The following is a 26474-nucleotide window of genomic DNA, read 5'->3' on the forward strand; positions in this document are numbered from 1 at the left end:
TCAGTGTTTATTTTTTTGCCTTTATTGGCACTTTATTGCCTTTATTTTCACCGGACCACGAGTAGAAGGAGAAGCAGAGTCCACCAGAGAGCACGGCACAGCTCCGGCGAAGCAGGCACCAGGTCAGCCCTGGGCAAAGGCAGCTCCCACGCACGGGTCCCTGCCTGGCCTCTGGCTCTCACGTGAATGTCCTCGTCTGGAAGGGCAAGGTCTCCTCGAACTGAGTTGTGTCCGTATCCAGCTTGAGCTCAGCGTAGTCGACAACAGCACTGAGGCAAAGCTCCACCTCACGGCTGCTCTCCTCCAGGACAGCGTGAGCTGGTTCTGGGTCTGTCTCGATCACCTCCAAACAGGAAAGGGAAGAATCACTGAGCAGAGCCTAGAAAGCCCGGCTGAGCAAGAGGAGGCTTTTGGCCTCCAAGATCAGCCACGTACAGGGGCTAGAAAGGACCATTCCCATTTATTTCCCTGGGAAGGTGACAAAATTTAACCTTTCCATTACAGTGTTTGTTTCTACTGACTGAACACCATAATCACGTCCATGACTGGGAATACACCCGTGGGGACAAAGACTGGGTCATAGGTACCTGTCCCTGTGTTTCAACCCTGTAGAGTGTCAGACCTTTTTCATGGCCCACTACAGATCCAGCAGGCCTCTAAATTAGGATTAAGTTCCCCTGTGGGAGTTCTGTGGATGGAGAACCCCAAGACTGAACAAAACCAGAAAGCACCTTTTCCCTCTTGTCTTAGCGGGAGATGCTTTCCAGACACCATGCGTGGGGCAACAGCCACGCTGGTGAGGGCTGGGGACGGGCGTTTTGGAATGGGGACGAACTCACTAGGAAAGCCTCCGACTGCTGCTGCTGATGTGCTTTGTGTGGTTTACAGGTCTTAAAAAGGCTCAGAAACTAGGGAGGAACCGTCACTCCAGGTACATGTGTGTGGCACTTTCTGGAGCGATGCTTCTTCAGACTGCTGCACGACTGCCACGCAGCGCCCGGGCTGCTCCACAATGAGACATCCCACACAACATGGGCACCACCACCAAAATCTCTGCTATCGGTGTAGGCAGAGCTGACAGCTCACCCACCATGTGCCGGTGGGCTGGCCAGCGCACACACAAGAGCACTAGTGTGGCTCTCCACTCCAAAACAAGAGTCAGAGTGCAGCGCCTTAAACTCCTTGCTGGTGAAAAGGCACTGAATTCGATGAAGAAATTGTAACACCACAAAATGTGATAAAATCATAAAATGTGCCCTCCCGTTCAACACAGGTTGCAACACTTCAGCTTTTGGCAGAGACCGGTAGTTTGCACGTGGCTAAAGGTGTCTTGTCAAAAGACCTCCCCATTTTGTGTTGGTGTCACAGGTCACTGCATCTGCCTCTCCCCCAAAACGCACTGCAGGTGAACCTCACGGGTGGATTAAACGTCAGGAGGACGCAGGAGCTGCTCAGCCAGCAGAGATGGTGGCCTGCCAGGGTTTTTTGTAGCAGCTCCGTTAGCTTTTCCTGTTTGTATTTCTTACCTTCTTCTTCACAGGCCACGTGGCTCCTGGGCCCCTCATGGTGGTATCCACCCACTTGATGGTGCGCAGGCAGTCATCCCAGTCTTTAATCTGCTCCGGCGGCAGCGGGAAGGTGATCCTAGCCACCTTGCACTTCACAGGGTGCATTTTGAAGGTGACCGTGACATCCGATTTCAAGGTCACTGTGATGGCCTTAGCACAGCCAGCATGGAGGTGTCCCACCTAGGGAGAACCAGAGAGCCAAGACCAAACTGGAATCACTAGCAAGGGCAGGACTGACAGCAAAGAGATCGATGTGGTGAGCAGCTGTGCCAGGAATCTGCCTCTTACTGTGTATTCATCTGAGGTTTGACAGAGGAAAATACAAAAGATGCCACCTCCCGTAACACTGAGCCTTTTCTGTGGGGTTGACAGCCCCGCGCCAGCAAAGCCAGGGATTGCAGATCCTTTGTGGCACTGAAACAGGCTCTCACCGGTACGTGGTGACTCCCTGCCAGCTCCTGGGAACCCGCCGGGCAGGGCTGGAGCAATGGGAAAAGGCAGAGCCATCCAAACTCACCTTGGGGGAGAAGTGAAATGGGGTGTCTGCCAGCCACTCAAACCGCATCGCCTCCGTCCTGCTGCGGTTGGTGATGGTGAAGGTCACGCTGTAGGGTTTCCCGATGTGACAGTCCCCGAACGGGATGTGATTCACTCTGGCAGCTGCTAGGAATGAGAGCAGGAGGTCTCAGTGTGCCTGAGGTCCATCCACCCCCCTCACATCCACAGAGACAGGCGTGGCCAACTCTTCCTTGCTCCAAACCTTCCTCCCTGGGGAGATGCAGTTCCTCATCCTACCGCTTCCACGGAAACACCCGGCCACATCCCTAAACCCGTGGCTGCGCGGAGCCACGCAGCACAGCATGCACTGCCCCTCTGCACAGAGCCAGCACGCTCCCAGACCGCCAGGCCAGGGGGTGACAGCACAGGCTGCGTATATCGAGGGCACAAATCATTAGACACGGGCTTCATCTCCATAGCATACCATGGGCTGGCAGCCCTCCTTTTGGAGATACTCAGCTGAACGCGGGTATCTCTGACCCTTCCCTGCTAGCCTGCAAGCTTCTCCCTTGACAGACGATCTTCTCTTCTGCTCTCAAGCTGCCTCTTAAGCCTCTGCAGGCTACAAAAGGCAGCAGGATCTGGCTGCTAAAGCTGGACCGCAGGTGCGCAGCACAGGGTGAACAGAAACGTCTGTTTTCCTGTTCCTTGATCCACCTGGGCAGCCTTTCCTCTCTTACCCTCAATTACGTCTTCCTCTAGATTGCCCTCAGCATTCTCCTCCTCCTCACTGTCTGCCACCAGTCCATGGATGTTATCTAGCGTGAAGTCATCCTCGTAGCCTTCGCCCACCAGCTGAATGTCGGTCTCCTCATACGGGTTGTTCACCACTGACAAGTGGATCCTGCCTTCCACACGTTGGGCCAGGGTGGGTTTGAAAAGCACGTCAAACTCTGCTAATTCCCCACGGAGCAGGACCAGGAGAGCGGTGTGAGGCTTCCTCTCTGCACAGCAATGAAATCAGCGACAAGTGATACAGCTGTACCGCTGAAATATTTCCGTGGGGCGTAAGGGGTTGAAACCCAGCTACCTCTAAGCACAGGTTCTCCCACCAATGGTGCCAGACCCTCCTCCTATGCTCACAAGGCTACGACAGCACCACGCGCATCACTGCCGAAGTGCCTTAAACACAGGTTAACACCCAGCGCTCACTCAAACTGCAGTCAGTCAGCTCCTGCCACACGTAAAGCTGAGCCAAAGAATGGGTTTGGCTTCTGTTGGCTGGCTGTGGGCTCAGGGGCTGCCTCCATTCAGGCTGCTACTCCCACACGCAGCAAAGACCTCAGATGGTCCGCTGAAGTGGTGACAGCCCCCCGCAACTCAACCCACCATGTCCAGAGGAACAGAAAAAACTTCCAACCACTTTCTAGGAGGAAGCCCTGCGCAGAGTCCACATGAAAAGCTGGGGGTACAGAGAGCCCCAGCAAAGAAACAACATCTGACATTTGGCGGCTGCTTGGCCAAGCCAAGAGCAGGGCACACATTTCTCCCCTGTGTGGATGACCTCGCTTCACACTTACGGGATTTACCTCCTGCAGGAGAGTCCTCCTTCACGCCCCCAGCTTGGTAGACGCATTGTGTGGTGGGCCTGGCTTTCAAGAAGAAAACTCCCGCTTCATCCAACAGGTCTATCGTCAACTGAGAAAAAGGAACACAGAGCACAACCACACTGGTGTGGGTACAGGGTGGCATGTGGGTTGGCACCGTACTGGTGCTGGTCCAGCACGGGGCATCCAGCATGCTTCCCCGCTTCAAACACAGCTCTTAGCTAAACTTACAAAGTTCAAGTAAAACTAGACAGAAAAAAGAAGTGTTCAGAGGTGTTGGGATACAAAAGTAATGAACAGAATTTTTCATTAAAGTGTAGTAAAATGGGATCAAATACAATCTAATGCAACTAGGACATCACACGAGCCCACCTGAGAATCAAAGCGTGAGAAAAGAGATGGGGGGAAAACACCCCACCAACTTTCTTGCATTGTATTTAACTGAAAAGGATAGGCTGGTCAGAAAAATCGCATTTCCAAGAGGAACTCTCTTCCCGGAAATGACAAGTCAGTCATTTGCTTAAAAAGAATTTCTGAGAGCTGTTTCCAGGTCTGCCATGCTTCCTGGGACCTTTTCTCCACGAGACAAGCACTTGCTCCCAGACCAGAGCGTTCCCTGAGCAGGTCCTCACCTGGACAGGTAGGGTGCCACCATTATGAAGGACCAGAGGGAGCTTTTGTGAATCACCCAGCAACAGCTTCTTAAAGACCAGCAGAGGGTTCCCTCTCTTACTGTGAAGTACCGGGCGCAGGACTGTCACCCGAGGCAGAGTCCCATCTCCACTGACACGGAAGGTCAGGCTTTGCGCTTTAATTGCTGCAGGGCTGCAGAAAAGGCAAAGGAGAAATCATGACGGCCGGCACTAACCAATTTCCCACCTGGCAAGCAACAAAGCAGGGACCACCCACTGCATTTTCCCTGGCTGGTGCTCCTGTACCCCACGACACAGGTCTCCTCCACCCCCCTCCTCCCAGTCCGATCAGGGCCATTCACAAGAGCTCTGAAGAGCCAGAGCCTTCCAGAGTAGCAGTTAAAGAACATGTCACTGAATCGAATCATGCAGCACAGCAGGTAAATAATGAGGCGACAGGTGAGACATGGCAAATTCTCTGGCTGCGATGATATGAGACACATGTAAAAAGCACGAGCGCAGCATGGAAATAGTATAAAAGCAAGAAGGGAAAAATAAATGGCACCATCAGTAATGATTATTTCCAAGGACGCTAAAAAAGGAATTGCGTACTAGAGCAGAAGGCTGACTTGTCCTGACTCAGGCACTAAACGGCTGGGGAAGAGCCGGTCAGAGCCCTGGTACACACGTCCCAGGACAGGGGAACTGGGCTCCTCTTTTAGAAGGGCTCCAGTCGCTCCTTTGACAGAGAATAGCTTAACATACCCCAGGTAATCACATACAATCATCTCATTTTAACAGAAACAAGGAGGAAATAATGCACGCTGGCTGGCTGGCACAGAAACGGCTTCATCTAAACCTTTGTCCTTGGAAAGCCCTAGCTCAGCTGTTGCACATCTCCATTTCTTGCTGATTCACTAACTCCCAGCTGGCCACCAAATGCTGCACTGCCTTCACAGTCACTCGCAGAGGCTAAGCTATAACCCCTTCTCTTTCTACTCTGTCTAGTAGTTACCGCCTCCTCTATTCTCTAATGCTAAGCACTCTGCCTAAGGCTACTGAGAGCATCAGGGTTAACAAGAGGTCGGGGTCCTCCCAGAGGAGGGGCAGCCATCAGGCAGGTCCCCCTGCCCACATTTCACAGGGGGAGTTACCTCGCCAGGGAAGCCTCAAAAGTGCACTGGTAGCTCTGCATCATCTGTGGAGTGAAGGTCACCGTAGCAAAGGCGTGGGAGCAGCTGGGCACGCACATCCGAACGGGATCCACCTTGAAAATGTCACTGATGGGGCTGTGAAACTTGGGGGAACCCACAGAGCCGTGTTAGGAGGAAACATCCTTCAGTGTTTCGTACGCAGTCTTATTCTTATATGCGTCACCGGGAACAGCCCCAGACAGCGTGTCTCCCTTCCTGCTTGCCCTGGGCAGGCTCCTTCCATCGCAGGGGTGACTCCAAAGCGGTGCTGACCTTGCACAGGGAGCCCAGGAGCGCAAAAGCTGGCTTTGAGCACTGGGCAGCCACCCCAGCACACAAGGGAGGGGGGCACTGCACGGAAACCCCGCAACTAACCTCAAACTGGCCTTTAAAGAGAAGGAAAAGGCCAGGGAGCCTGAGGGAATGGTCTGCTTTGAGCCCAGGCACATCAGGCCAGTAAAGGCCCCCTCCGAGCGGGCTTCCAAGAGATGTGCAGAAGGGTTTGGGTCTCCCACCAAAGACCCAGCCTGAGCGGTGAGCCAAAGCCTTGCTCGAGACGTGCCAAATTCAGAACTGCCACCCTGGCACTGCTGCTCCCCCCTGTAGCCTGACCTGCACGGAGCTGGACTAGGGCGGGCAAGAGGAAGCAACGAGTCTGGAGAACAAGGCAGCGCAGCCTGTAAAGAGCAACGGTCACCTTGGCCTCTTGTTCTTACCTCACCGGCGATGGGTTTGATGGAAAGGACCACATCGCAGGGGACTTTGTTGACATTGTGGATCTTGAAGCGAGCTGTGGCCCGGTGCCCAACCCGAACGTCGGTGAAGATAAACTTGTTCTCATCTCTGACATACACACCCTTGTCTCGCACCGTCTGCGGGGTCTGGCAGAGGTTGACGTTGCTGCAGATTCGATGCTCCTCAAAGATGGACTCGATGTCATCAACCACAAATGCTGCGAGCAGAGCAGAGGGAGGGCTGAATGCTGAATTCCTGCTGAATTTCTCGGGACCCTGCTGACCTCTCGGAAGGCTTGATAAACCCTTTCTGCCCAGGTCACTGCAAAACCCAGCCTTGGGCGGGGAGTCGGCTGCGAGGATGGAGCTCAGTCCCAGTCAAGGAGTATTGCTTTCCTTTTATCCTTCCATGCATCCCTCCCAGCCTCTCCCCGCTGGCTGACTTAGAAAAGAACTGGAACCTCTGAGGATTTTAGGGTTTAGCTTCAAGGTCAGGGCGCCTCTCTAACCAAGCAGTAAGTTCAGGTGCTGACCAGCAGCAGGTCTGGCTGCGGGAACCTGTGGACGGGGCGTACCTGGGAGGCAGGACTCAGCCAGCAGGGTATAGGGGATGCCGAGGGGATTGTCCTGGGGGTCTCTGTCGCTGATATCGATGCGCAGGTGCTCCTCGCACGTCCCCAGTGATTCCGCAGAGCAATCCACCGTGATCATCTGCTGGCCCCCAGGAGGGATGGAACCAAAGCCAGGGTACACCGTGAACATGCCTAGAGTGATGCGAGCCTGCAGAAAGAGTCCCAGGAGAGGCTGACGTCCAGCAGCCCAGCCTTGAGCATCCCCAGCAAGGAGTACGCCACTCCTCAACCTCCAGCCAGGCCGAGCCCCCAGTCCCAGGGCAGGGAGGGATGACTCCACGGCCCAGAGGCAGCCCCAGGACGAGAGGGACAAGCCAGGAGGAGCCGCAGGCCTGTCCTGGCTGGCACAGAGGACGGAGTTTGGGTGTAAAAGGTGAAGGTGCTAGCTGGGATCCTCCAGCCTCAGGGGTAAAACAGGAGAGCAGAAATAACTGTGAGAAGTGATGGGAGGGAAGAGAGGGACTGGGAAGACGAAAACACAAGGTCATCTGGTATCTATGGACTGGGACTTCAAACAGGAACGTGCCCACATCTGTGGTATTCACAGACCTATTCTGGCTAGCAGCCACCAAACACGGGACCTGCTCCTCTCTCTTGACCCCACAACTCCAAGTCTGAGCCAGAGCACGGGACTGTCAGTGCAACTGAGCAGCTCCTGCCTCTGCTTGTGGCTGGGAGATGACAGACCTCCATCGTGCAGACCATGTCCCACCCCACGGTGATGAGCCCCCATCAGCGTCCTCCCCCAGCACCCGCAGCAGTGTGTCTTGGGGAGCGGGAGCCACCCACCTGCATGGAGGGGCTGGCAACCTTCTGCAGCGAGCGCTTGCTTTTCTTGGCTGAGGAAGTCCTTTGGTGTAAGTTCTCACTCTTGTCAGAGTGGGCAGATTTCATTTGACATCCACTAAGAGGAGAAAGCAGAAACATCCATCATGCTGAGCCCCCGCCCCATCTTCCTCTGAAGCCAAAGCTGACCTTCCCCTCCCCACAGAGGAAAGCCTCCCTGCCCCTCGCAGCCCTGGCGGCACCTCCTGCAGCTTACAGACAGCTCGGCTGTATCACCAGCTTTGCCCGACACACGGGGACACTGAGGCACTTTTCCACTCCCTGTTCACAAGCAGGTGACGTGAACTGGACAATAACCCAGGTGTCTGGGCTGCCTGTCACACACCAGCCACGCTTCGTGCCTCCTCAGGCAGGACAGGTGGTGCAGGTCTTCTCTCACCTTTTCTCTTGCAATCGGGATGCGTCCTGGTCTGCTCGGTAGATGAGGAATTTAAAGTCAAGGCTGCCTTTGTTCTCCAGCATGAAGGTGCAGGCTTTCCTGCTGCCCTTCACCATGGCACCGAGGTTGATGAGCGAGGCGGGGTGAATGCTGTACTTGCTGAACACAGCTTTCGCCGACACCCTCACTGGGATGACGGCGACGGTCTCGCCTCCTCCGCAGATGCTGGGCTCCATCACCTGCAGCCAGAGGAGGGCTTGGTAAAACCAGCAAAGAGGCCAGCCTTTGGCTCTGTTCCCTGATCCCATCCCAGGTCCCCATCAGCTCATCCTCCCTGTTTCAACGCCTCCTCCGGAGCCAGACTTTCAGCTCCGCTTAGGAAGCATCACAAATGTTTTCTGAGACATCGCTGTCACCTACGAGAATTACCCAGCTAAAGCCCTCCTTCCAGAAGGCACCTGTCCTGCTCACGCTCCCAAGACGTGCTGTGCCACCACTGCCTGGCTGGGGCAGCTCACCTGGTAGTGCAGGATGGGTTTGTCCTCGATACTCATTTCCGTCTTGGGGTGGAAGAACACCTGGACCTGCACAGGGCGCCCGGAGGCAGCCAGCAGGCCCTTCTGCGGCTGGATAGCGAAGTGGCTTGCCAGGTCTGGTATGGTGGTGCCTGCAGCTTTCAGCTGGAAACTGGGGAGAAAGGGAAGGAACAAAGACCTCTGCAGTTAAAAGTACAAGTGCCACCGGCACAGCCAGGACTTGACATAAGACCATAAAAAAATTAAAAGGGAAAGAGTCCAGCTCTGCTTGGGGAATCTCAGATCTTGACAGAGTGCAGACCATCACGAGTGTTGCAAACTAACCTCGACACCCAATTTTCTCATCCCCTCCTTTAAAGAGTCATAAAGAGAAAGGAGCTGCCCCTCAGAGGAAGGCAATGGATCTCAGCAGTGAGTGGCTTCAATTTCAGGGTCTCTCCTGGTTCCTGCTCAGCTGTGAAGGACTGCTGGTGTGGGGCTGCACTCTCTTAAAGTCTTTGAGATTAGGGAGCCCGGGCTTTTTATTTAACCAGACCATGAGGCAGCCAACACGGGAAGCGGTTCTAGCCATGGGCAGGAGGAGAAGGCAGGCCTGGGCAGATGGTGGCACCACGCGTTCACAGAGCAGGCAGCTGGACCCACCTGTACGCAATCTCGTACTTCCCCTTGTTCCTCAGAGTCAGGACTTGCTTCGCATCATCCAGGACTTTCAGGACTCCAAAATCCACGGTGCCACCTGCACCTGCAGAAAACCCGCAGAGCCAGGCAAGAAACGGGGAGTATTAGTGAGCTGCTACAGACCACACCAAGTGACAAGACAGATATTTCAACACTTCCAGGCCAATTTCAATTGGCCTCTCAATACTGAAATGGGGCTTATAAGAAAGGTGGGGACAGGTGTTTCCTGGGGGGCTGTAGTGGCAGGACAGGGGGCAATGGCTTTGAACTGGAGGAGGGGAGATTTACATGAGCTGTTGGGAAGAAATTCTTCACTGTGAGGGTGGCGAGGCACTGGCAGAGGCTGCCCGGAGCAGCTGTGGCTGCCCCACTCAAGGCCGGGTTGGACGGGGCTTGGGGCAACCTGGGCTAGTGGAAGGTGTTCCTGCCCATGGCAGGGGGGTTGGGACAAGACGATCGTTGAGGTCCTTTCCAACCCAAACTGTTCTATGACATTTGGAGTTCTCAGGCAGCCCAAAACCCTTCTCAGCAAGTTTCCATTCTTGGAAATTTTCTTTAGCTACTTTGCTGCCCTTGCTCTTCTTACTCGGAGAATATCTGCAGGGTTTAGCAGGTGAGGAGCTGGGTTTCTGCCTTCTTGCTTCCAAACACTGATCCAACAACTTTATGTGCCCTGCTGAGCCCTCAGGAGCTGCCAATTGCTTGCTCACATCGCTGTGGTTTCTAAGCCCCCAGACCAACCTGCACACTGCAAAGCTCAGGGGCGAGAGACTCGAGGCTGGCTGTGCCCTGACAGCCCTTCACTCCACTCAACCTGCAGGATACGCGCTTTATGTGACCGGGCCACGCTTGCATGCTACCCCATCCCAAGCGCTTTGGTTGCTCACCTGCCAAGGCAAGGCAACGCACCCGGACTGCTTTGTTTTGGGGCATCCACTGACCTTTAGGAATGTCGATGATTGGAGCAACATCATAGCCCTCTGCAGAAATGCGGATACTTTCAGCCTGGACAATCCCCAGGATGTTTTCTGCATCTGAAACCTGAGGCAGCGAGAAACGAACACTGCTTAGACCGTTCTCTTAAATTCTTTTGGTAGACAACGTATGAGTCCTTGTCTCTGCTGGCTGCTTCCACCATGGCCTCCCCTGCTTGACAAGCACTTGTGGATTCCCAAACTCTCCCAACCTGCTCATCTCACGGGCTGACCCAGCGAGATGCTGCTGCAGTAAGAAGCCCTACCAGCCCAGCTCGGCACTCCTTCAGCAGGCAGTGCTGCCGCGGAAGCACCCGGGGAGACACAGCGATGGAAAAACAACCTCAAGAATTGTGAGGTGTCCCAGAGCAGGTGGCATTGACCGTCAACCCTCTCCTCTTCAATCACCCAGCATCCTCACTGAAGTGCAGCCCCCAAACCAGGGGGAACAGAAGCCCAGGGTGACAGCTTGTTGCTCTCCGTTAAGAGCCCCGGACAGGCTCCAGCATGGGCGCAGGGAGCACGCCGAGGTCTGGACAACCAAACAACAGCATTCAACCATGCACAGCGGCAGGGTGGCTGTAACGCGGGCTCAGGACACAGCGCCTGGTTGTCTGGGCTGATGCAGATGCTCAGGGATGCACCATGTGCTCTGGTGAACCCAGGCTGAGGCAGCAGAAGTTGGGGTCACAGCAGCCTTGTGTCCCTCAGGTGCAGCTCTTCCTGGCCCGGCAGCACACATGCCCCCTGAAGCTCAGCTATAAGAGCAAGTTCCTTGCTGCTAAGGGCCTGCCCCCCCGGCTATGCGGGTAGAAAGGAACCTCGGGAAGGCTCATCCTTTGTCCCCCTCTTTGCAGGGAACCCTTCAAGCACAGCCTCCACCCCAAAGATCTCGTTGCCCTGCCAGGGAGGGCACAGTCCCCCTCACCTCCAGTCGGATCTTCTTCTTAATGTTGAGAGCCTTTGTGGGCTTGAAATACAGATGCACGTCAAACTCCGTGCGCGGACCAACGATGCCCTCGCGTTGTGACACAGAGAAGTCCTCGCCCAGGTTTTCCAGCCCACAGAGCCGCCAGGCCACAGGCAGCAGGGTGCTGTTTCGCAGGACCAGGGTCTTGCTGTCCTCCCTGCAGAGGCAGAAAGACACCCTGCACCAGCTGCTCGATGGTCAGGATAGGCCTTGCAACTGAATGCATCTTGGAGCAGCCCTATGCATTAGTTTATATATATATCTTTATCTATACACATCCAGTATTTATAGTATCCATAACATTAGTTAAGTGTTTTCTCTGTGTCACAAGTCTCAGAGGTGAGGTCCTGGGGAAGGGCTGGGTGCTAACGGTGTATCCAACAGAAGGGACATAAGGAGGAGCAACTGCACTGCTCTCCGAACCAGCAGACGAGATACAAATGAATCAAGATGCCCATTGCACCACGTTGCTGGGGGCTACAGAGCTTGTGGCTGTCCTGGGAGAACCAAGCCGGCAAGGAACGGTGAGCAAGAGACCGGGAACTGCTGGCAGAAAGAGGGACGCCAGCCCAACATCCAGCCTGAAGGGCCATGCAGCCAGCCAGAGAGGCTGAAGGGGAGCTCACCGACAGCACCCATCCCCAGCAGAGGGGCCGTGGGACGACTGACCTGTGCAGAAGCAGCCTGTTGAAATGCACATGCTCGGGGCTGACCCCCAGTTCCACCTGCACCCCCTGGCAGCACAGGGGGAAGACCACCGGCTCTGGGTTCTCCTTAATGCGGCAGACGAGCTTGTCTTCCACCAGACCAGCTGAAGTGGGGTACGCCCAAATGCTCAGCTTCTAGCCCCGTCCCCGAAACAAGAAATACAGAAGAGCACTCAGTGAGCAGGAGGAATGGCTCCTGGGCACTTACACCAGTGCCTGCCCTACCTGCTGTCCCCTACCTGCTTCTCGTTTGGTTTCAGCCTCATGCTGGGAGGTTCTACAAGGAACGTGTCCGCCTTGAGATCGCGCTCAAAGGAGAAATGCGCCTCTACTTCCAAGGGGGTGACGTTGAGGATGGTTATTGTCTCACAGTTGCTGGGATATTCCAGTGCCTTGTACCTGTCCGCAAAAGGGGAGAAGGCTGCAGAGGAGACCGTCGCCTTCATCCCACACCAAGGAAAGCGCCATGTCCTGGCAGCAGGAGGCTGCACTGCAAGACCATGTTCCAACAAGCAGGCCAAGAAAAAGGATCATTTTCAGGGGCACACTGGATGCTATGTGTGTCCATCCTTGCGTTACTTTGATGTCCACCCCTGTACTTGGTGCCTCCAGCCCAGACACATGATGATGCACAGGCCACTTAAAGAGCATTTTACAAAATAGAAATTCAAAGACACCTGGAAAAACAGAGGTACTGCAGGCACGTGGGTTCGCCCCCTTTCTTTGTTGGGTTTCCTTCCCTGCAGGGTATAAAGAAATGCTCTTGGAAAGAGCTTTTAAAAATAGTTTAGCTTTTGTCTTCCAAAACAGTCACGAGATTGCCTTGTATTTCACAGGTTAGCTCAAGGTCTGAGGGAAGGAAATAGAGAGGATTCATTCCCAAGAGGAATGCTGAATTTAAAAAACGTCCCTTCCCTCGGGTATGGAGCAGATTTTGGAGTTAAAGGGTTAAAAAGCACAAACAGAAACCCAAGGCTATGCATCAGCCTGGCTAAAGATCCTCTTTTGGTTTCTGAACTGTTTTGATTTCATTTGCTTGGGTTGTCAAAATACCACTAGCTCTCCAGAGCTCCCATGAAGAGGAGAACTTCATTTCTAATATTGAAAAAAAAAAAAGCTATGTTAAAAATAGAAATGCGCCAGCAGCTACAATGGCAACTTTTTCAGGCAGACTTTGTCCAGCATTGAGGACAGGGAAACAGAATTTCCATTTTCATTCCTCTGCAGATCGCCCGCGCCCCCATATTGGCAGGTCAAATCATAAGTCCTTACTAATATTACAAATGGAATGAATGTTTTACAAAACCATCAGCAGAATAATTGCTTGTTCAGTCCACCTGTAGAGCTCAAAGCACTTTAAAAAAACACCATAAAGTTCATTTCATAGGTGGCAAAGCTGAGATGTGGCGGGGGGACACAAGCTGCTCCAAGTGACCTTCAGGCTGGAAGCAGCACATGGCTCTGGCCACCAAGGCACCCACCAGGGAGGAAGATCAGCTCCGTCTCTCCCCTGCTCCTCCAGGACTCACTTGCCCATCATCTGCTCAAGTTCACACATCTGTGGCCCTTCAGCCCCCTGCATCTCCCAGGCAGGTCTCCACCTGGGCCTGCCCTGAACTGTGCCTCTGGGACGGCTCGTCCCCAGACGTGTCTGTGACAGCACGAGGCCCTGGAGGTGCCAACGTCCCATGCTGCGCAGGCAGCGCATCAGGATGCTCACACAGGGCGGGGAGCACGTACCAGTCTCTTGACTTCCCACACAGCAGCGGTCCAAAGTGGAAGACACCCGTCTCCGTGACATACTGCTTGAAGACAATGTCGTCGTCTGCCTTGCTCTTCCTCCGGTGGGGAAACACCAGCCTGGGCAGAGAAAACAGGGAATGAGGAGCCGTGAGATGCTCCAAGCAGAAAACCTGGTCAGAAAGCCATAACCCTTACTGGTGGCTGCAGTACCAGTATTCCCAGCTCCAGGCATGGGACAAGATGCTGGGCGGCTCAGGCAGCACGCTCTGCCCGAGCCAGAAGGTCACCGGGGTACAAGGGGCAGCCCTGGCTCTGAGCCCAGGGGGGAGCAGCGTGGGAGGCTCCCAGGGGCAAGCCTTACCGTGGGTCTTGGCTGATGGTGGGGTACAGGCAGGTGCCCCTGCAGGGCAGCTGGTACAGTCGCTTTGTCCCCAGGATCTCGAAACGCAGCGTCTGCTCAAACTGGCCCAGCACCGTGGAGCTGAAGTGGACCTTCAGTTCCACCTCGCCGCGGGCAGGCACTATCCACCGGCAGCTGCTCAGCCTGGCAGTTAAAGAGGGGGCTTCAGACACGGCTAATGAGCAAACAAGACGAGGAGGAGGGCTGTGGACTCGCCATCCCACGGAGGCACCAACAGAGGGGCCCTGAGGAGCTGGGGATGACAGACCTCACTTGGCAGGGTGGCCGCGAAGCAGAGCGATCTCCTCAGCCCTCAGCTCACCTGACATGACTCAGCGGGGATGGGACCGTGTCCTCGCCGCTTTGGTGCGCCCCAGGAGAAGAAGTGGGTGCTTCCCTGTTCAGCCCCTGGAGACATCTCCTGCCCCGACCGGAGCTCTGCTTCTCCCTCGCAGCCTCCCAGCTGCCCGCAGCTTTCTCCTTGCTCAACTGGCTCCTCACAGGGGCGACCTGCTCCTCTGGGGTCTGAGCCACAAGAGGAGGGAGAAAACAGAGAGGTGAGACCTGCCCCGAGACATCCCCCTCCTGGAAAGCAAGCTGTGGGTTTGTTAACAATTAGGGGAAGCACTAAATAAACAACCGCATCTGCCCAGGGACTTGGTCTTCCTCCTCAGGTTTTGTTTTGCCTACAACACTCTCCTTGCCCAGGACCTCAAGGCAAGGCGAGGGCTTGAGGTGTTTTTTTAAACTGTTATTCTCATCTTACAGACATCACAGCGATCCTTCCCCACCCACCCCCCTGCCCTGGCACCTTCACTTCGGGCACAACAGGGGCATCCACGAGACTTACGGCAGCATTCTTGTCTTCTGCAGTGGCGCCTTCTGGCACAACAAAGACAAAGTGCTTGAGGGCTTCTCCTGCTGCAGGGGCCATCCGCTCTGCCGGGTAGTGGATCACGGAGTAGAAAGCAGTAGGGGGAATGGGAAGCCCGGAGGGACCCAGTCCAAGGCTATCCAGGACCTAAAGTGTAAGAGAAAACCCTGTTTGTACCCCTGTCACCTTCATCCTCACACTCCTTAAAGGCACGGAGCTTTCGGCAATGTGGTGGGGGTTTATTTATATGGGGCACAGCGCTTCTTCATGCCCAGTGGAGTGGGCAGGCTCCAGAGCAGTGCCAGGACCTACAAGTGGGACCTAGAGAGAGAAACTTCTCCCTGGAGTGACTCAGCTGAAGGAAACCTGAGCTGCCCTGCCCTGGGACCATTTGCAATGATTTCCAGGCTGGGAAATTCTCTGAACAGACGGGATGCTTGTACAGAGAGCACTCCTGCTTCCCACCCACCTGAGGGATGGTGAGAACCTCCCCCAGCCATGGGGCTGCTGCGGAGCCATTGTGGAACATCATCGGTGGCCTGGACAAGGCTCTGTGCCATTGTCACCCGGTGGGACACGATGCACCGGGGCCCAGGAGCACGGCAGGCTCAGCCTCCGAGCCTCACAGGGCTTTACCTGCTCTGCCGCTGGCAGCTCGCTGCTCTCCAGGATCTTCCTAGTCACATCTTCTGAGCCCAGCACCTGGATGTCCAAGCAGGGCACCCCGACACCCTGGCCTCTGGCTGACACTTTTGCACCTTTCCCTTCCAGCTGAGGTATTCTGGCATCCTCAAGAGCCTTCAGTTTTGCCAGATGCTCTTTCTCCAGCCTTTCCTGATGCTCCTTCTCTCTGTCCCTCCGGCTCCTGGGGCTGGATGCGTGCTGGGGCTGCTCTTCTGCTGGGTGCCGTGCGTCCTCGTGGCTCAGAGGGAACAGCAGGATACCCTGAACCCTGTCCCAGGATGACAATATATGCGCAACATCCTTCTGCGATGTCTCATAGATATTAAACCTCAGGGCCAAGTTCTCGCTGTCACTCTGGGCCTCATTTTTGGTTTCGCCCTCTTCCAGGTCTGTGGGGCATGCAGCTGCTGCCAGGTGGGCATCCATCAGGGTGACCTTACTCTGCTTTTGCTCATCTTCCTTTGTGCAACGTGCAACAGAGCCCAGGTGCTTCCTTACAGATCGTGTCTTGACTGCCCCCTTGGCGACCTCCGACCTGTCGCTGCTGGATGTGTTGGTGTTGCTGGTGGGACTGTTCATGCCCTGGGCAGGAAGAGCAGAAAAAAGCCGTGAGCATTTCAAAGCAAAAATGATCTTTACAGTAGCAGCCCAAACCTCCTTCGAGACCTGTGCTAGGCACCCTACAAATCCCAGTTCAGAACATAGCTGGTACCCGGTTTAGCTCAACAAACCAAACTCTTCAGTGTCAGACTGATGAGGAGTCCTGCAAACCAGCTGAGGAACAGAACAGGTTCCCAACCCAAGCAGAGAACTTAAGACACCTCCTTACTCCTGTGCGGTCCTCTGGGTTCATTTCTGGTGCGCTGAGCATCCCTGTGGCTGGCTGATTCTTTGCAAAGTCTGCCTGCTAATGAATACCTAAGGCCTGGGGGCATCTCCTGCCAGACATGTAGGAAAAGACCCCACATCCCAGACAGATCATGGCTCACAGGTGTAAGTCACAGGCAGAGTGGGAAGAAACGCTGGACTAAAACTACCTAGGGCTTCAGTAGTCAGTATGTGGAGTTACATGAAGCCAGGACTCAAAGGCAGCATGATCTCCGTAGGGCAGCTCTAGCAGCAAACCCATGGGAAGACACCCCGGTGCAGCAGCAGCACGATCAGACCCCGGTGGTTGTTTCCCAGCGCAGCCCCACATGTTGCTCCTGGCCAGGTGCTCGTCCCCAGCACTGCGTGGGGCTCCCTGAGGCACGGCACAGCTCTGTAGGAAGGTCCCCAGGGCTTTCAGTCATCTCTGTAAACAACCACGCACCTGCCTGACATCAGGCTGGCTTTCCCTCCTCAAAGCACTCTCTTGGTCTTTTCCAGTCTTTCTCTTCCCCTGCTCAGAATTCTTCAGCTCTTCCTCCTTCAAGCGTTCCAGCTCCTGCCGACGCTTTTCCTCAAGCTCTCGAGCTAGCTGCTCCATCTCCCTTCAGCAAGCCAAACAGAAAACACGCCCGAGAGTCACCACCAGAAGTCTGGGCTTGCCGCCATCCCAGCTGGTCCTGCACTTCATTCCCTGACCCTGAGGCCAGGCAGAACCCTTAGGCCATCTCTGTGGACCTCCCTCAGCCTGGGGAGGCTGGGAATATCCCAAGTGAGGAGAGGTGGGAGGGGACCTCCAGGGCCAGCCAAACCTCAGCCTTGCTTCATAAGGTCAGCCTGGGCTGAACGAAGTGCGGAAACACACGCTCGCTTTAAGCGGGTCCCCCTCCCAGTTTCAGACTTAGGCTGTGCATCCTCCTCAACCCCTGCGGCCTCCCCTCCTGGGCTGCTTTGCTGGATCAGAGCTTCTCCCAGGCTGACCTGCTGCTGCAGCTGAGGGTGAGCCCAAGAGCCACCGGCTTCTATGGCCGGTGTCGCTCAGGAAGGAAAAACCTGGGAGATCAGCAAGGACTTCCCCTACGGCAGGACTGGGATCTAAACCAAGCCAGCACGGCTGCGCCTCACACCAAGCCACACCACAACCCCTCTGGTGTGGGGAAGAAGGGGGGTGAAGATGAGAATCAACATAATTAACTTAGAGACACTTCTAAGAGCAGTGGCCAGGCAAGCCCAGAGCCCAGGTGCCGGCAGCCACCGTCTAAACCCGCGGGCTCCCCGCTCAGCTGGAGAGAAGATGTTCTCTCCCGGGAGGAAGGGCCTTCCTCTGCTGGGAACCTGGGGGTGGAACTGCCCGCCTGGAGCAGACCCTTTCGGGCCTTCGCTCCGTGACCCCTCTGAGCTCAACCGAGGTCTCCGGAGCAGGAAAACCCTGCAGGGGCACCCTCCTGGGGAGTTACAGGCGCACAGACCTCTGCCTCCTCTCGCGCTGGACTTGGCGTATCTGGTTATGAAGCTCCATTTTCTGCTCCACACTGAGGGCTTCATACTCATCCTCGTCCATCTCCCAGAGACGTTCTCTCTCCCTGCGGGCAGCTTCTTCCTGCTCCCGTCCTTCAGCCAAGACCAGAGGAGAAACCATTAGCAGAGCTTGCTGTTGGGGGTGAGCTGCCAGGATTCACAGCTGTGTCCCGAGCCAGCCGATCATCCTGCCAGGAGGTGCTGGGGAGCTCACAGCCCTGCTCCAAAATTCAGATCAGCCCCTGAACTATCAACAGTTCACGGCGAGTTCCCGCGCCTTGCCTGGCTCCTGCGCACCAGCGTGGCGGGCAGCTGCTGCTTCGGTCCTGAGCCACAACAGCTGGCACTTGTGCCCAGGCTTTCAGGGCAGAGACCAAGGGAAGTCTTCACAGCCTCAGCTCTGCTCTGCTGCATTTTAAGCAACTGTGAGCTGAGCACTGGCTACACCCAGGCAGAAGGTGGAAGGACTAATAGGACCACTTCTTACAAGCTCTGCTGGTAACCCAGATACACACAGATAAGGCTGAGTGCTTGACAGGGAAGATTTGAGAGGTGTGGAGATGAAAGTCTCACCTTCCTGCTCTTTTGCAGATGTCTTCCAGGCTTTAAAGGACACATAATCCTGGAACAGGTTCACAACGTAGATGTGAGGCCGACTTCCGACAGCTTTGAGCAGGCAGAGGAGAGCAGATGCCATGTTGTGCGCAAAGAGGGTTTCCAGGCCATCGAACACCACGCCCTGGTAGCAGTCACTCAGCTGCGAATAAAGTTGAAAAGGAACAGCTTTTCTAGCCAGCTGTGGCACACACGGGGCTCTCAGCCAGTCAGTTAACGTCCACTGTCAGCAGATGTCAAAGGACACCAGCCATCGTTGTGTCCAGCGCATCGGCCCAGACAAGCTCTGATCTTTCCCCACGTTCTGCCACCTTGGGGCATCTGCAGCTTCCCCCAAGGATCCCTGCGTGCAGCTCGGGGCTCCTCCGAGAGCAGATACAGACCTCCTCTCCAAACTGCCTCGCTGCCTGTCTCTGCGGAGCAGGAACGCAGCATCTGCCCCCACCCCACCCCACGTACCTGGAGCCTTTCGGAGAGGATGGCCACCAGCAAGTCCTCGGGCAGCACGCAGCTCAGACAGCCCAGCCCTCCCTCTGTGCTGCCACCGATGCTCAGCCATCGCTGCGCAGGGACGCAGGGAAGGGGAGGGTGGAGATGAGAAATGGAGGAGCCCTGCAATGTTGAAGGCCACAAGAAAAGTAAACCACTTGGGTAACCCCTGAACAGTTCCAACTGCTGGGCTTGCAGCCAGGGTTTCCCACTAGCGGGAGGCTCGAACCAACCCTGCAGGCCAGCAGCTCCAGGGGACAACCCTGGAGGACACATCCCGTGGCTTGCAAGCCCCCGGCACAGCATCCCGCAGCTTTGCCCACTGCCTGCGGCCACATTAGCCAGGACTGCGCTTTGCCAACAAACTGTTGAGGCCCAGTCGAGATTTCTGCCAGAGCACAGGGGTTTGTTCCCACCCCAAGCATGCCCAGCTGGCGCTCTGCACCACACACCCACACACCAGCCCCCACTCTAAGCAGCCCCTTCGCTTCTCAGAGGCAACAGAAAGGACCCAGGCATTACCCAGCGCAGATCACGCTTCACCTGGCAGCTTGTCGAATCCCTTCGATGCCGTTCCCGGGATTGGGATGCACGGCCATCCGCCTTCCTCTTGCTTGCTGCAGTGCTCACTCTGCTTCGAGAACTCGGGGACTGCAGGCTGCCGTCCTCCCCAGAGCTGGACTGGCGCAGCGCTGAGCTGTGCCCGGCCTTGGCGCGGCACTGCACGCTGAGAGAGACATCTGCATTGTGACCTGCAGAGGGGACAGATGGCTCAGCGGGGCTGGCGATGGGTGCTGCGGGGAGCAAGCAGGCACCTTCCACCCCTGGCAGGGACACAGCACTTGTCCCCCAGCCTGCTGGGCACTAGCAGTGCTGCTCTCCAGAAGCAGCTCCTGCCCTGCTTCCCTTACTAGCACAATAAAGCTGAGAGAGGACGGAAAAGCCAGAGAGTTTGTCGTGCACAGCCCCGTGTCCCTCCTTAATAAACATGCACACAGGTGACACTTTGCACAGCAGCTCCCCTATGGATCAAGCCAAAGATTCATCCCCCAGCACCATCATTTTCCTACCTTGCACCCATCCTGCCTTCTCCCGTGGAGACTGTAACGGGCAGCCCTGCCCCAGCAGCATCACCCGTCTCCATGGAAGCTAAACCCTCTGCCTGGGACAACCCCACCTGGCACCCAGAGCCTTTTCCCTTCCACCAACTCCCAACCACCCAGGTTCAAAGCTGAGCAATGCAAAACGTCCCCCGCCAGGGCCAGGGTCTGGCCTCATCCTGCAGAGCTCAGGGCAACAACTGCCCAAGAAAGTTTCCCCAAAGTCTCCAGTCTCACATGGAGCACAGCACAGCACGCGCCAGCTCCGCAACCTGACAGTGTCAGTATGGGGCGGGGGGGGGAGGGGGCAGGAAATACATCTCCAGAGAAAAGAGCTCATCTGCAGTGCGTCTCATCCAAAACTCCTCCAGGAGGTTATTCTTCCCTTCCTCTCACGTCTGTGAAGCCACACTCACAGTCAGTCACCTAGAGCTTAATGAGCCACTTCAGAGGGTTATTCCTTGTTCAAGCGGGCAGCAGTTCTGCCTGATGGCCACAGGGAGCAAGCTGGATTCAGCTCTGAGGAAGTGTTTTTATAAAGCTCTGAGAAAGGTATGGGTGTGCTTCACCACTCCCAGAAAAAGGAACGTGTGTCAAGAAGCCCAGAGGCAGTAAAAATGCCTTTGTCTGACCCCTCAAAACAGAGCTTCTTATTCACCCGAGCTGTGTTATGAAATGGCTCTGCATTTCTACACGCCTGCACCCGTGCTCCCCAAGAGACCCAAGGGCTGCCAAACTCCTCTGGAGCAAGCAGAAGCAGGTGGCCGTGGTGGGTTTCCAAAGCGCCGCTCTGCGCCCAGTGTTCCTCCTTACCCTCATCCTCTGTCTCCTTGTGGCTCTGCTCAGCGGCAGCCCTGATGCACAGCTCCCGGGCACGGAGCCCTGCCGCGCTGCTCCCGTCAGAGATGGCTTCTGTCACCACGGCGTCGATGGACAAGCAGGCAGCGCCGTAATATTTGGACAGGGCGACCGCTGCCGCTGTCTTTCCTTGAGAGAGAGAGGAAGGTGGCTTGGTGACATTTGCAGGTGAAGCATTCTCAGGGACAGGCTCTGGAAAGCCCCCAAAGAGGCTTTCCAGGTTTCAAGGACAGTCAGAAAGCACATGTCCCTTTAGGGGACACCACGAAGGAGGCAGCTTCAGCACGGTCAGAAGCGCTGAACTCCAGAGCCAGGTGGATCGCCTCCACCTCCGGTTCAGCCCAGGACTTTGTCCCTTGTGGTGTGACCTCAGCCCTGGGCCAGGACATTGTTTTGAGCCCTGTCCCACCACGACCATTCGCTACCCTGTGCTGGTGGGTGCCAGCTGGGCGCAGTCTGGGGGTCAGCATGGGCTAGGGGCTGCTCCCATGAGGAAACACGGGCACCAGGCAATGTGGTCCCATGCAGCAAGAGGGACATGGCCACCCCATCTGGGGGGACAAGAGCCTAGCTATAGGGACACAAGATGAGCCACAGCACTGGCACCAGCTAGGCAAAGGCCTGGGACTGTTTCACGGACCAGCAAGAGCTGTGGCTTGCCTCGCTTCGCTTCAACTGGCCGACCAAGCACCACGGCCCACCAGGATAAGTCTCTCCTGCTTCCCGCTCTCCTTGCAGCCAACAGCTCACGCACCTGTCCGAGGTGCCCCGTGGACGATGATGACGATCCCTCTGCGGCTTCCGCCTGTGCGCCGTTCGGCAGAGATATCGATGCCCAGGTGGCGGGCGATGGCCCTATGGACAGGGCTGTCGGCCAGCTCTCCTGCAGCCTCCTTGCTGCTGCTGGTGCTCTGCTGGTGCTCTGCTGTGTAGAACCAGGTAGAAAAGTCAGCCTCCTGCCTCCCTGGGACCCTGATCGCCCTCCCCATCCCCTCAGATCCTGGGAGAGGAGACTGCTGAAACCAACGTCACAGCCCAGATCTCATCGTGCCCGTCCTCGAGGCTCGCGCAGATCCAGCTGCTGGCGAAGGGGCCTGTTCAGAGCACAGTAAGTGGGGTGACAGGAGGAGGAAAGAGCATCTGGCAACACCCAAGAGGCCTGGGCCACATCTTCCATGAACCCTCCCCATGGTCCTCATGGGAGTTTGGTCCCGGGTCCTGGTGCCTAAGGGGGGGGGACAGGTGCAACTGGGCATTGGGGACAGTCCCGAGGGAGATGGCGCCAGGCTGCAGTGAAGCAATGGAGGTGGCACTGAAGTCCACCGCTGGGGCCCTTTTGCCACAATGGACAAAATAGGTGAAGAGTTTCAGGTTACCACCCGTCCTGCATCTTTCCTTAACACCTTCCTCCTCCTCTTCCCCACATTCGGATTCTGAATTCACCCTGTTGGACTGGCTTTCATCGAAAAGGGAGGGGGGAACGACCGAGCTACGGGGTGAGGTGCTGCCAACAACCCCAGCGGAGTGCTTTCTGCCCCCATCTGACAGGTGCCAGGCACCTTCAGAGCTGGCCGAGGAGGAAGGACGTGGGGAAGGAATGGCAACCTGCTCTTGGCCATTCCCACTTTGCAGGGCCACAAGCAAAAGCAAAACTCTCCTAAGGAGGGAGACTCCCAAGGCACCGAGGAGCCTGTCCAGGGGTATTCTGAGCTTGTGCTTGTGTTGCCGGGAAGGAACAAATCTAAACCAGCTCGTTATATTAGACTTGGTCCTACTGGCTGAAGAACTCATCCGAGCCTGCTCTTTGTGGCTGAGGGACACAAGGGGACACCCTGATGATTTCCCCAGTGTGTGGCAGTAAGATATGAGCTTGCTTTAGCTGCACTCAGGGCTGCAAGAGGATGCGTGTTACAAGCCACAGGTTTTCACCTAGCAATTCCTCCACCAAGCTGGAGAACAGGCGGCTGCTAAAAGCACGGGCTTTCCGTGGAGAACGAGGTCATGGAGAACTCAGGGTACGCAGCCTGGACTCCCTGCTGTGTCCACACTCAGGACAGACCATGCCAAACCCTCACCTGTGGATAACTGGCTAGCTGAAAAGGGTCACACAGACATAGTCCAGCTGGCTGGACAAAAATGCACATCGCTCTCAGCTTATCTGAAGTAAAGCAAAAGTTACACAATAACAGGAAGATCGCAGTGGGAAAAGAATGTTGCAGGTGGGAACAGATAACTACAGAAGAGAAACTAGGGGGAGGCTTGATATTTAGGCAACTAACCAATAATGAGCTTAACTTTTGTAATATGTATGAGCTAATTATAACAAGGCATAAAAGGTGACTGTAAGGGACAATAAAGGAAGTCTGCTGCTCACTCATATTGAGTGACTGTGTCTTCCCTCCGTCGCGACACTCACCCTTGTCCTGGTCCGCTGGGTCCCCAGTCTTGGGCTTTGCTTGATCATCCTGCAGCCCCTTCTGGTCCTGAGAGTACTCCAGCACCTCTGGGGGCAGCTTCTCACCCGGGCCACGCAGAGGCAGCAACAAGGTGTTGCGGCTGTCGTAGTCCTTCAGCATGCGCAGGACCTGTGCGTGGAGGGACGAGAAACCACATACAGGAGGGGTTTCTTGACCACACGAACACACTGCCCAGCCAACCGATCTTCTCCCTCATGCCTTCCTCCCAGCACGGACTACCCAAGCACCCCCCTCGGCCTGCCAGCAGAGCTGGCTGCCCCTCAAGTGCCAGGCTGTGCCCTGGGGACTGCCTCCATCTCCCTGGTGCAAGCCCGGGAATGCCACCACAGCGCTGGGAAGCTACGGCAGCACGCACACAGGGACCGGACCTTCCCGCTCACCTGCTCCTCCTCAAGGTACTGCTGGTCAAACTCCAGCGAGTAAAACTCGACGGGAAACTCGCACGGGTTCTTCACCACCACTGTCCCCTCCGCCCCATGGCTGTATGGCAGCACCGGTCCCAGCTCAAGCACTGGGGGGCTGAACTCCAGCTGCGGCTCCAGACCTTGTCCCGAGACCTGCAGCTGGAGGTGCTGGCTGCTCTGGCAAATGTTAATCTTCAGCCTCCTTCTGTAGGACTTCTGAAAAGAGAGAAGCACAGAAAGGTCCTGCACGAAGTCCCAGGTGACAAGGGCCTGGAATTCAACCCTTGCCCCAAGGTCAGCGGTGTCATCAGTACCTCTAAGGTGAATGGAAAACAGGTATTTAATTATAGCAGAGGCTGCAGCACCTGCATGCTGGCTCCGGGTAACTGGGATGGATCCTGGGTGAGGTGTAACTGGCTGTTTGGTGTCAGATCTGAAACAGTCTGTCACACGTTTTCACCCAGTCACGAGGGAGCGCAGCGCTCATGAGAAAGGTCCTCGGGGTTACGCTGCCCAGACACAGCTGTGGCACTGCTGCACCAGGCAAACACCAGCCACGCAAGAGGCAGATGAGCTCCCGCTGGCTAAAAATAAGGGTCATCTTCTCTGCTCAGCGTTTGGCTCTGGCCAAAGCCCAACACAAGCTGGTTGCATCCCAACTAGCAATTATACCGTCCCTGGGACTGTTCCCAGGCATGGAAGCACTTGTGTCCATGCTGTCACACACTGCCAGCTTCCAAGTCACTGTGGCCACATGCAAACTGCCTTTGGGAATGCTCCATCGCTTAAGCTGACTCCCAGACCGCGTGGGAACACGCAGGCAGGTTGGGCCAGAGCCACAGGGACTGCTGGCAGTGTACCGCTACAGGTGACAGTCCCGCCGTGCCCAGGAAGGTGTCTGGCGGCTGTTTTGTCTGCTGGTACCGGCAGCAGGATTAGCCCAGGTTGGCCCTTCCAGGGTTGTCCCCCGCGAGCATGCCAGCTGCTCTGCGCCGGGGCGTTGCAGCCTGCAGATATGCCCACACGAGGTGGAAGGTGAGGGGAGACAGGTGGATCTCCTCCACGTGCCGAGAGGGAGCCACACCGCCGAGCCTGGATGCTCCCTGTGCAACTCCCCGTGGGGATTCCAAAGCGCTTCTCAGAAGTGCGCGCTACAGGGGAAACTGGGGCACAGCGGGTACGGGGCTGGCAGAAAGCTCCATGCGGAGGCCAGACCTCATCCCCTGCGCTGGGCTCTCATTTCCACACTGCCCTGCCAGACCTCTGCGGGGTGACACCTGCCAATCTCACCTCTTCCACGGGTGAAAACCTGACTCGCATGTTGCATCGCTGTCCGGGAGCGAGGGTTCCGGCCGAGGGCAGTGCCTCAAAGACACGGGGCTTGGCTTCCAACTCCTGCAGCAGCTTCCGACACATGCTCGCTGGCAAGCATTTGTCCACCTGGGCACAGAAACCAGTCGTGTGAGGTGGCCTTTGTGGGGACAGACTCTTGGTTCCTGTCATGCTCTGAGATACTGTCACGGTGAGGAGAGCACCCACGTCCAAACCAGACATGGCCACCATAACCTGGTGGCACCATAAACGGGAGCAAAGATGTGTAGGCAGGGCAGGCAGATGGGGAGGCACTGTCCTCAGGGGAGGAGGAATGGGCGAAGATGGCAGAGAAGTGAAGCATCAGCTAACGAACAGGTCAGGGAGAAGAAGCCTTGCTCCGTACCCTCAGAAGCTTCCTCAGCTGAGCTGTAGCCCAAGCGCCCAGGCAGCCACAGGGGCAGAAAGAGCAAGAGAGGCAAAGAAAACCCAACCAAGAAGTTACGTGTCACACCTTGTCTGTGCTTTACCTTAACAGGCTCGTGCACGGTGACGAACCATTGACAGGGGACCTGGAGCTGATTGTGGAGCTGGACAGTTTCTTCCCGGCACTGCCCACACTGGACAGCGGAGAACTCCAGCCTGTCCCTGGAGAGGCAGAGGGACGGCACAGTCACGTCGGCACGGAGGCGGACATGGAATGTGGGGCCACCTGCTACCTAGTGAAGGACAGAACATCCAGCTGAGAGACCAGGTGACATCTGCTGCCGTGTCCAGCCTGCTGCCTGCCCCAAAAGGTGGTACCTTGATGGGCAGGAGCACGTCCACCTCTCCCAGTGGCAGGTTGGCGCTTTGTGGGTCAAAGCGCACTCTGAACGTCTTCGTCTTGCAGCAGGGCAGGCACTTCAGATGGTCCAGATCCACGCTGAAACCTTGAACAGATGAAAATAAAGCAGCTGAGATACATCTCATGTCGCTTGTGTGTCACAAGCACGTTAAGGCCACGCGGGTGTCCTGGCTGGCAGCTCTGCGAAAGACCCCCTTGTATCCCCGGAGAAGCCTGCTGCTCTTTCTCCCTTGTCACCACCCAAGGAGAAAGCGTTTTCGCAGCCAGAATCCAAGGTCCACATGGTAAAAATGAAACCCATCAGCTGAGCTCCAGCAATTCCTTCCTTGGGCA

At 56.1% G+C, this 26474-nt stretch overlaps 1 protein-coding gene across 1 annotated transcript in view; it reads right to left on the bottom strand.

Annotated features, from left to right (window-relative positions):
- The window catches only part of LOC308072974 (hydrocephalus-inducing protein homolog), a 135533-nt gene continuing 109059 nt past the window's right edge, over nucleotides 1-26474 (bottom strand). Inside the window, exons 34-67 of the mRNA XM_080410617.1 lie at nucleotides 26099-26226; nucleotides 25825-26013; nucleotides 25274-25423; nucleotides 23960-24199; nucleotides 23519-23687; nucleotides 21857-22027; nucleotides 21058-21231; nucleotides 19688-19896; nucleotides 19115-19267; nucleotides 18614-18797; nucleotides 17992-18133; nucleotides 16968-17127; nucleotides 15608-16237; nucleotides 14909-15118; nucleotides 14420-14622; nucleotides 14059-14241; nucleotides 13695-13814; nucleotides 12194-12353; nucleotides 11917-12089; nucleotides 11206-11404; nucleotides 10245-10344; nucleotides 9268-9367; nucleotides 8608-8776; nucleotides 8090-8328; nucleotides 7654-7768; nucleotides 6808-7012; nucleotides 6215-6450; nucleotides 5460-5602; nucleotides 4306-4498; nucleotides 3656-3764; nucleotides 2807-3070; nucleotides 2086-2231; nucleotides 1527-1748; nucleotides 1-343 (exon numbers count right to left, since the gene is read on the bottom strand). Coding sequence (XP_080266743.1) covers nucleotides 179-343; nucleotides 1527-1748; nucleotides 2086-2231; nucleotides 2807-3070; nucleotides 3656-3764; nucleotides 4306-4498; nucleotides 5460-5602; nucleotides 6215-6450; nucleotides 6808-7012; nucleotides 7654-7768; nucleotides 8090-8328; nucleotides 8608-8776; nucleotides 9268-9367; nucleotides 10245-10344; nucleotides 11206-11404; nucleotides 11917-12089; nucleotides 12194-12353; nucleotides 13695-13814; nucleotides 14059-14241; nucleotides 14420-14622; nucleotides 14909-15118; nucleotides 15608-16237; nucleotides 16968-17127; nucleotides 17992-18133; nucleotides 18614-18797; nucleotides 19115-19267; nucleotides 19688-19896; nucleotides 21058-21231; nucleotides 21857-22027; nucleotides 23519-23687; nucleotides 23960-24199; nucleotides 25274-25423; nucleotides 25825-26013; nucleotides 26099-26226 — 6353 coding nt within the window. The 3' untranslated portion in view covers nucleotides 1-178. The remainder of the gene's footprint in view (nucleotides 344-1526; nucleotides 1749-2085; nucleotides 2232-2806; nucleotides 3071-3655; nucleotides 3765-4305; nucleotides 4499-5459; nucleotides 5603-6214; nucleotides 6451-6807; nucleotides 7013-7653; nucleotides 7769-8089; nucleotides 8329-8607; nucleotides 8777-9267; nucleotides 9368-10244; nucleotides 10345-11205; nucleotides 11405-11916; nucleotides 12090-12193; nucleotides 12354-13694; nucleotides 13815-14058; nucleotides 14242-14419; nucleotides 14623-14908; nucleotides 15119-15607; nucleotides 16238-16967; nucleotides 17128-17991; nucleotides 18134-18613; nucleotides 18798-19114; nucleotides 19268-19687; nucleotides 19897-21057; nucleotides 21232-21856; nucleotides 22028-23518; nucleotides 23688-23959; nucleotides 24200-25273; nucleotides 25424-25824; nucleotides 26014-26098; nucleotides 26227-26474) is intronic.

The sequence above is a fragment of the Falco punctatus genome, assembly GCF_963210335.1.
Source record: "Falco punctatus genome assembly, chromosome: 14".
Classification (NCBI taxonomy): Eukaryota; Metazoa; Chordata; class Aves; order Falconiformes; family Falconidae; genus Falco; species Falco punctatus.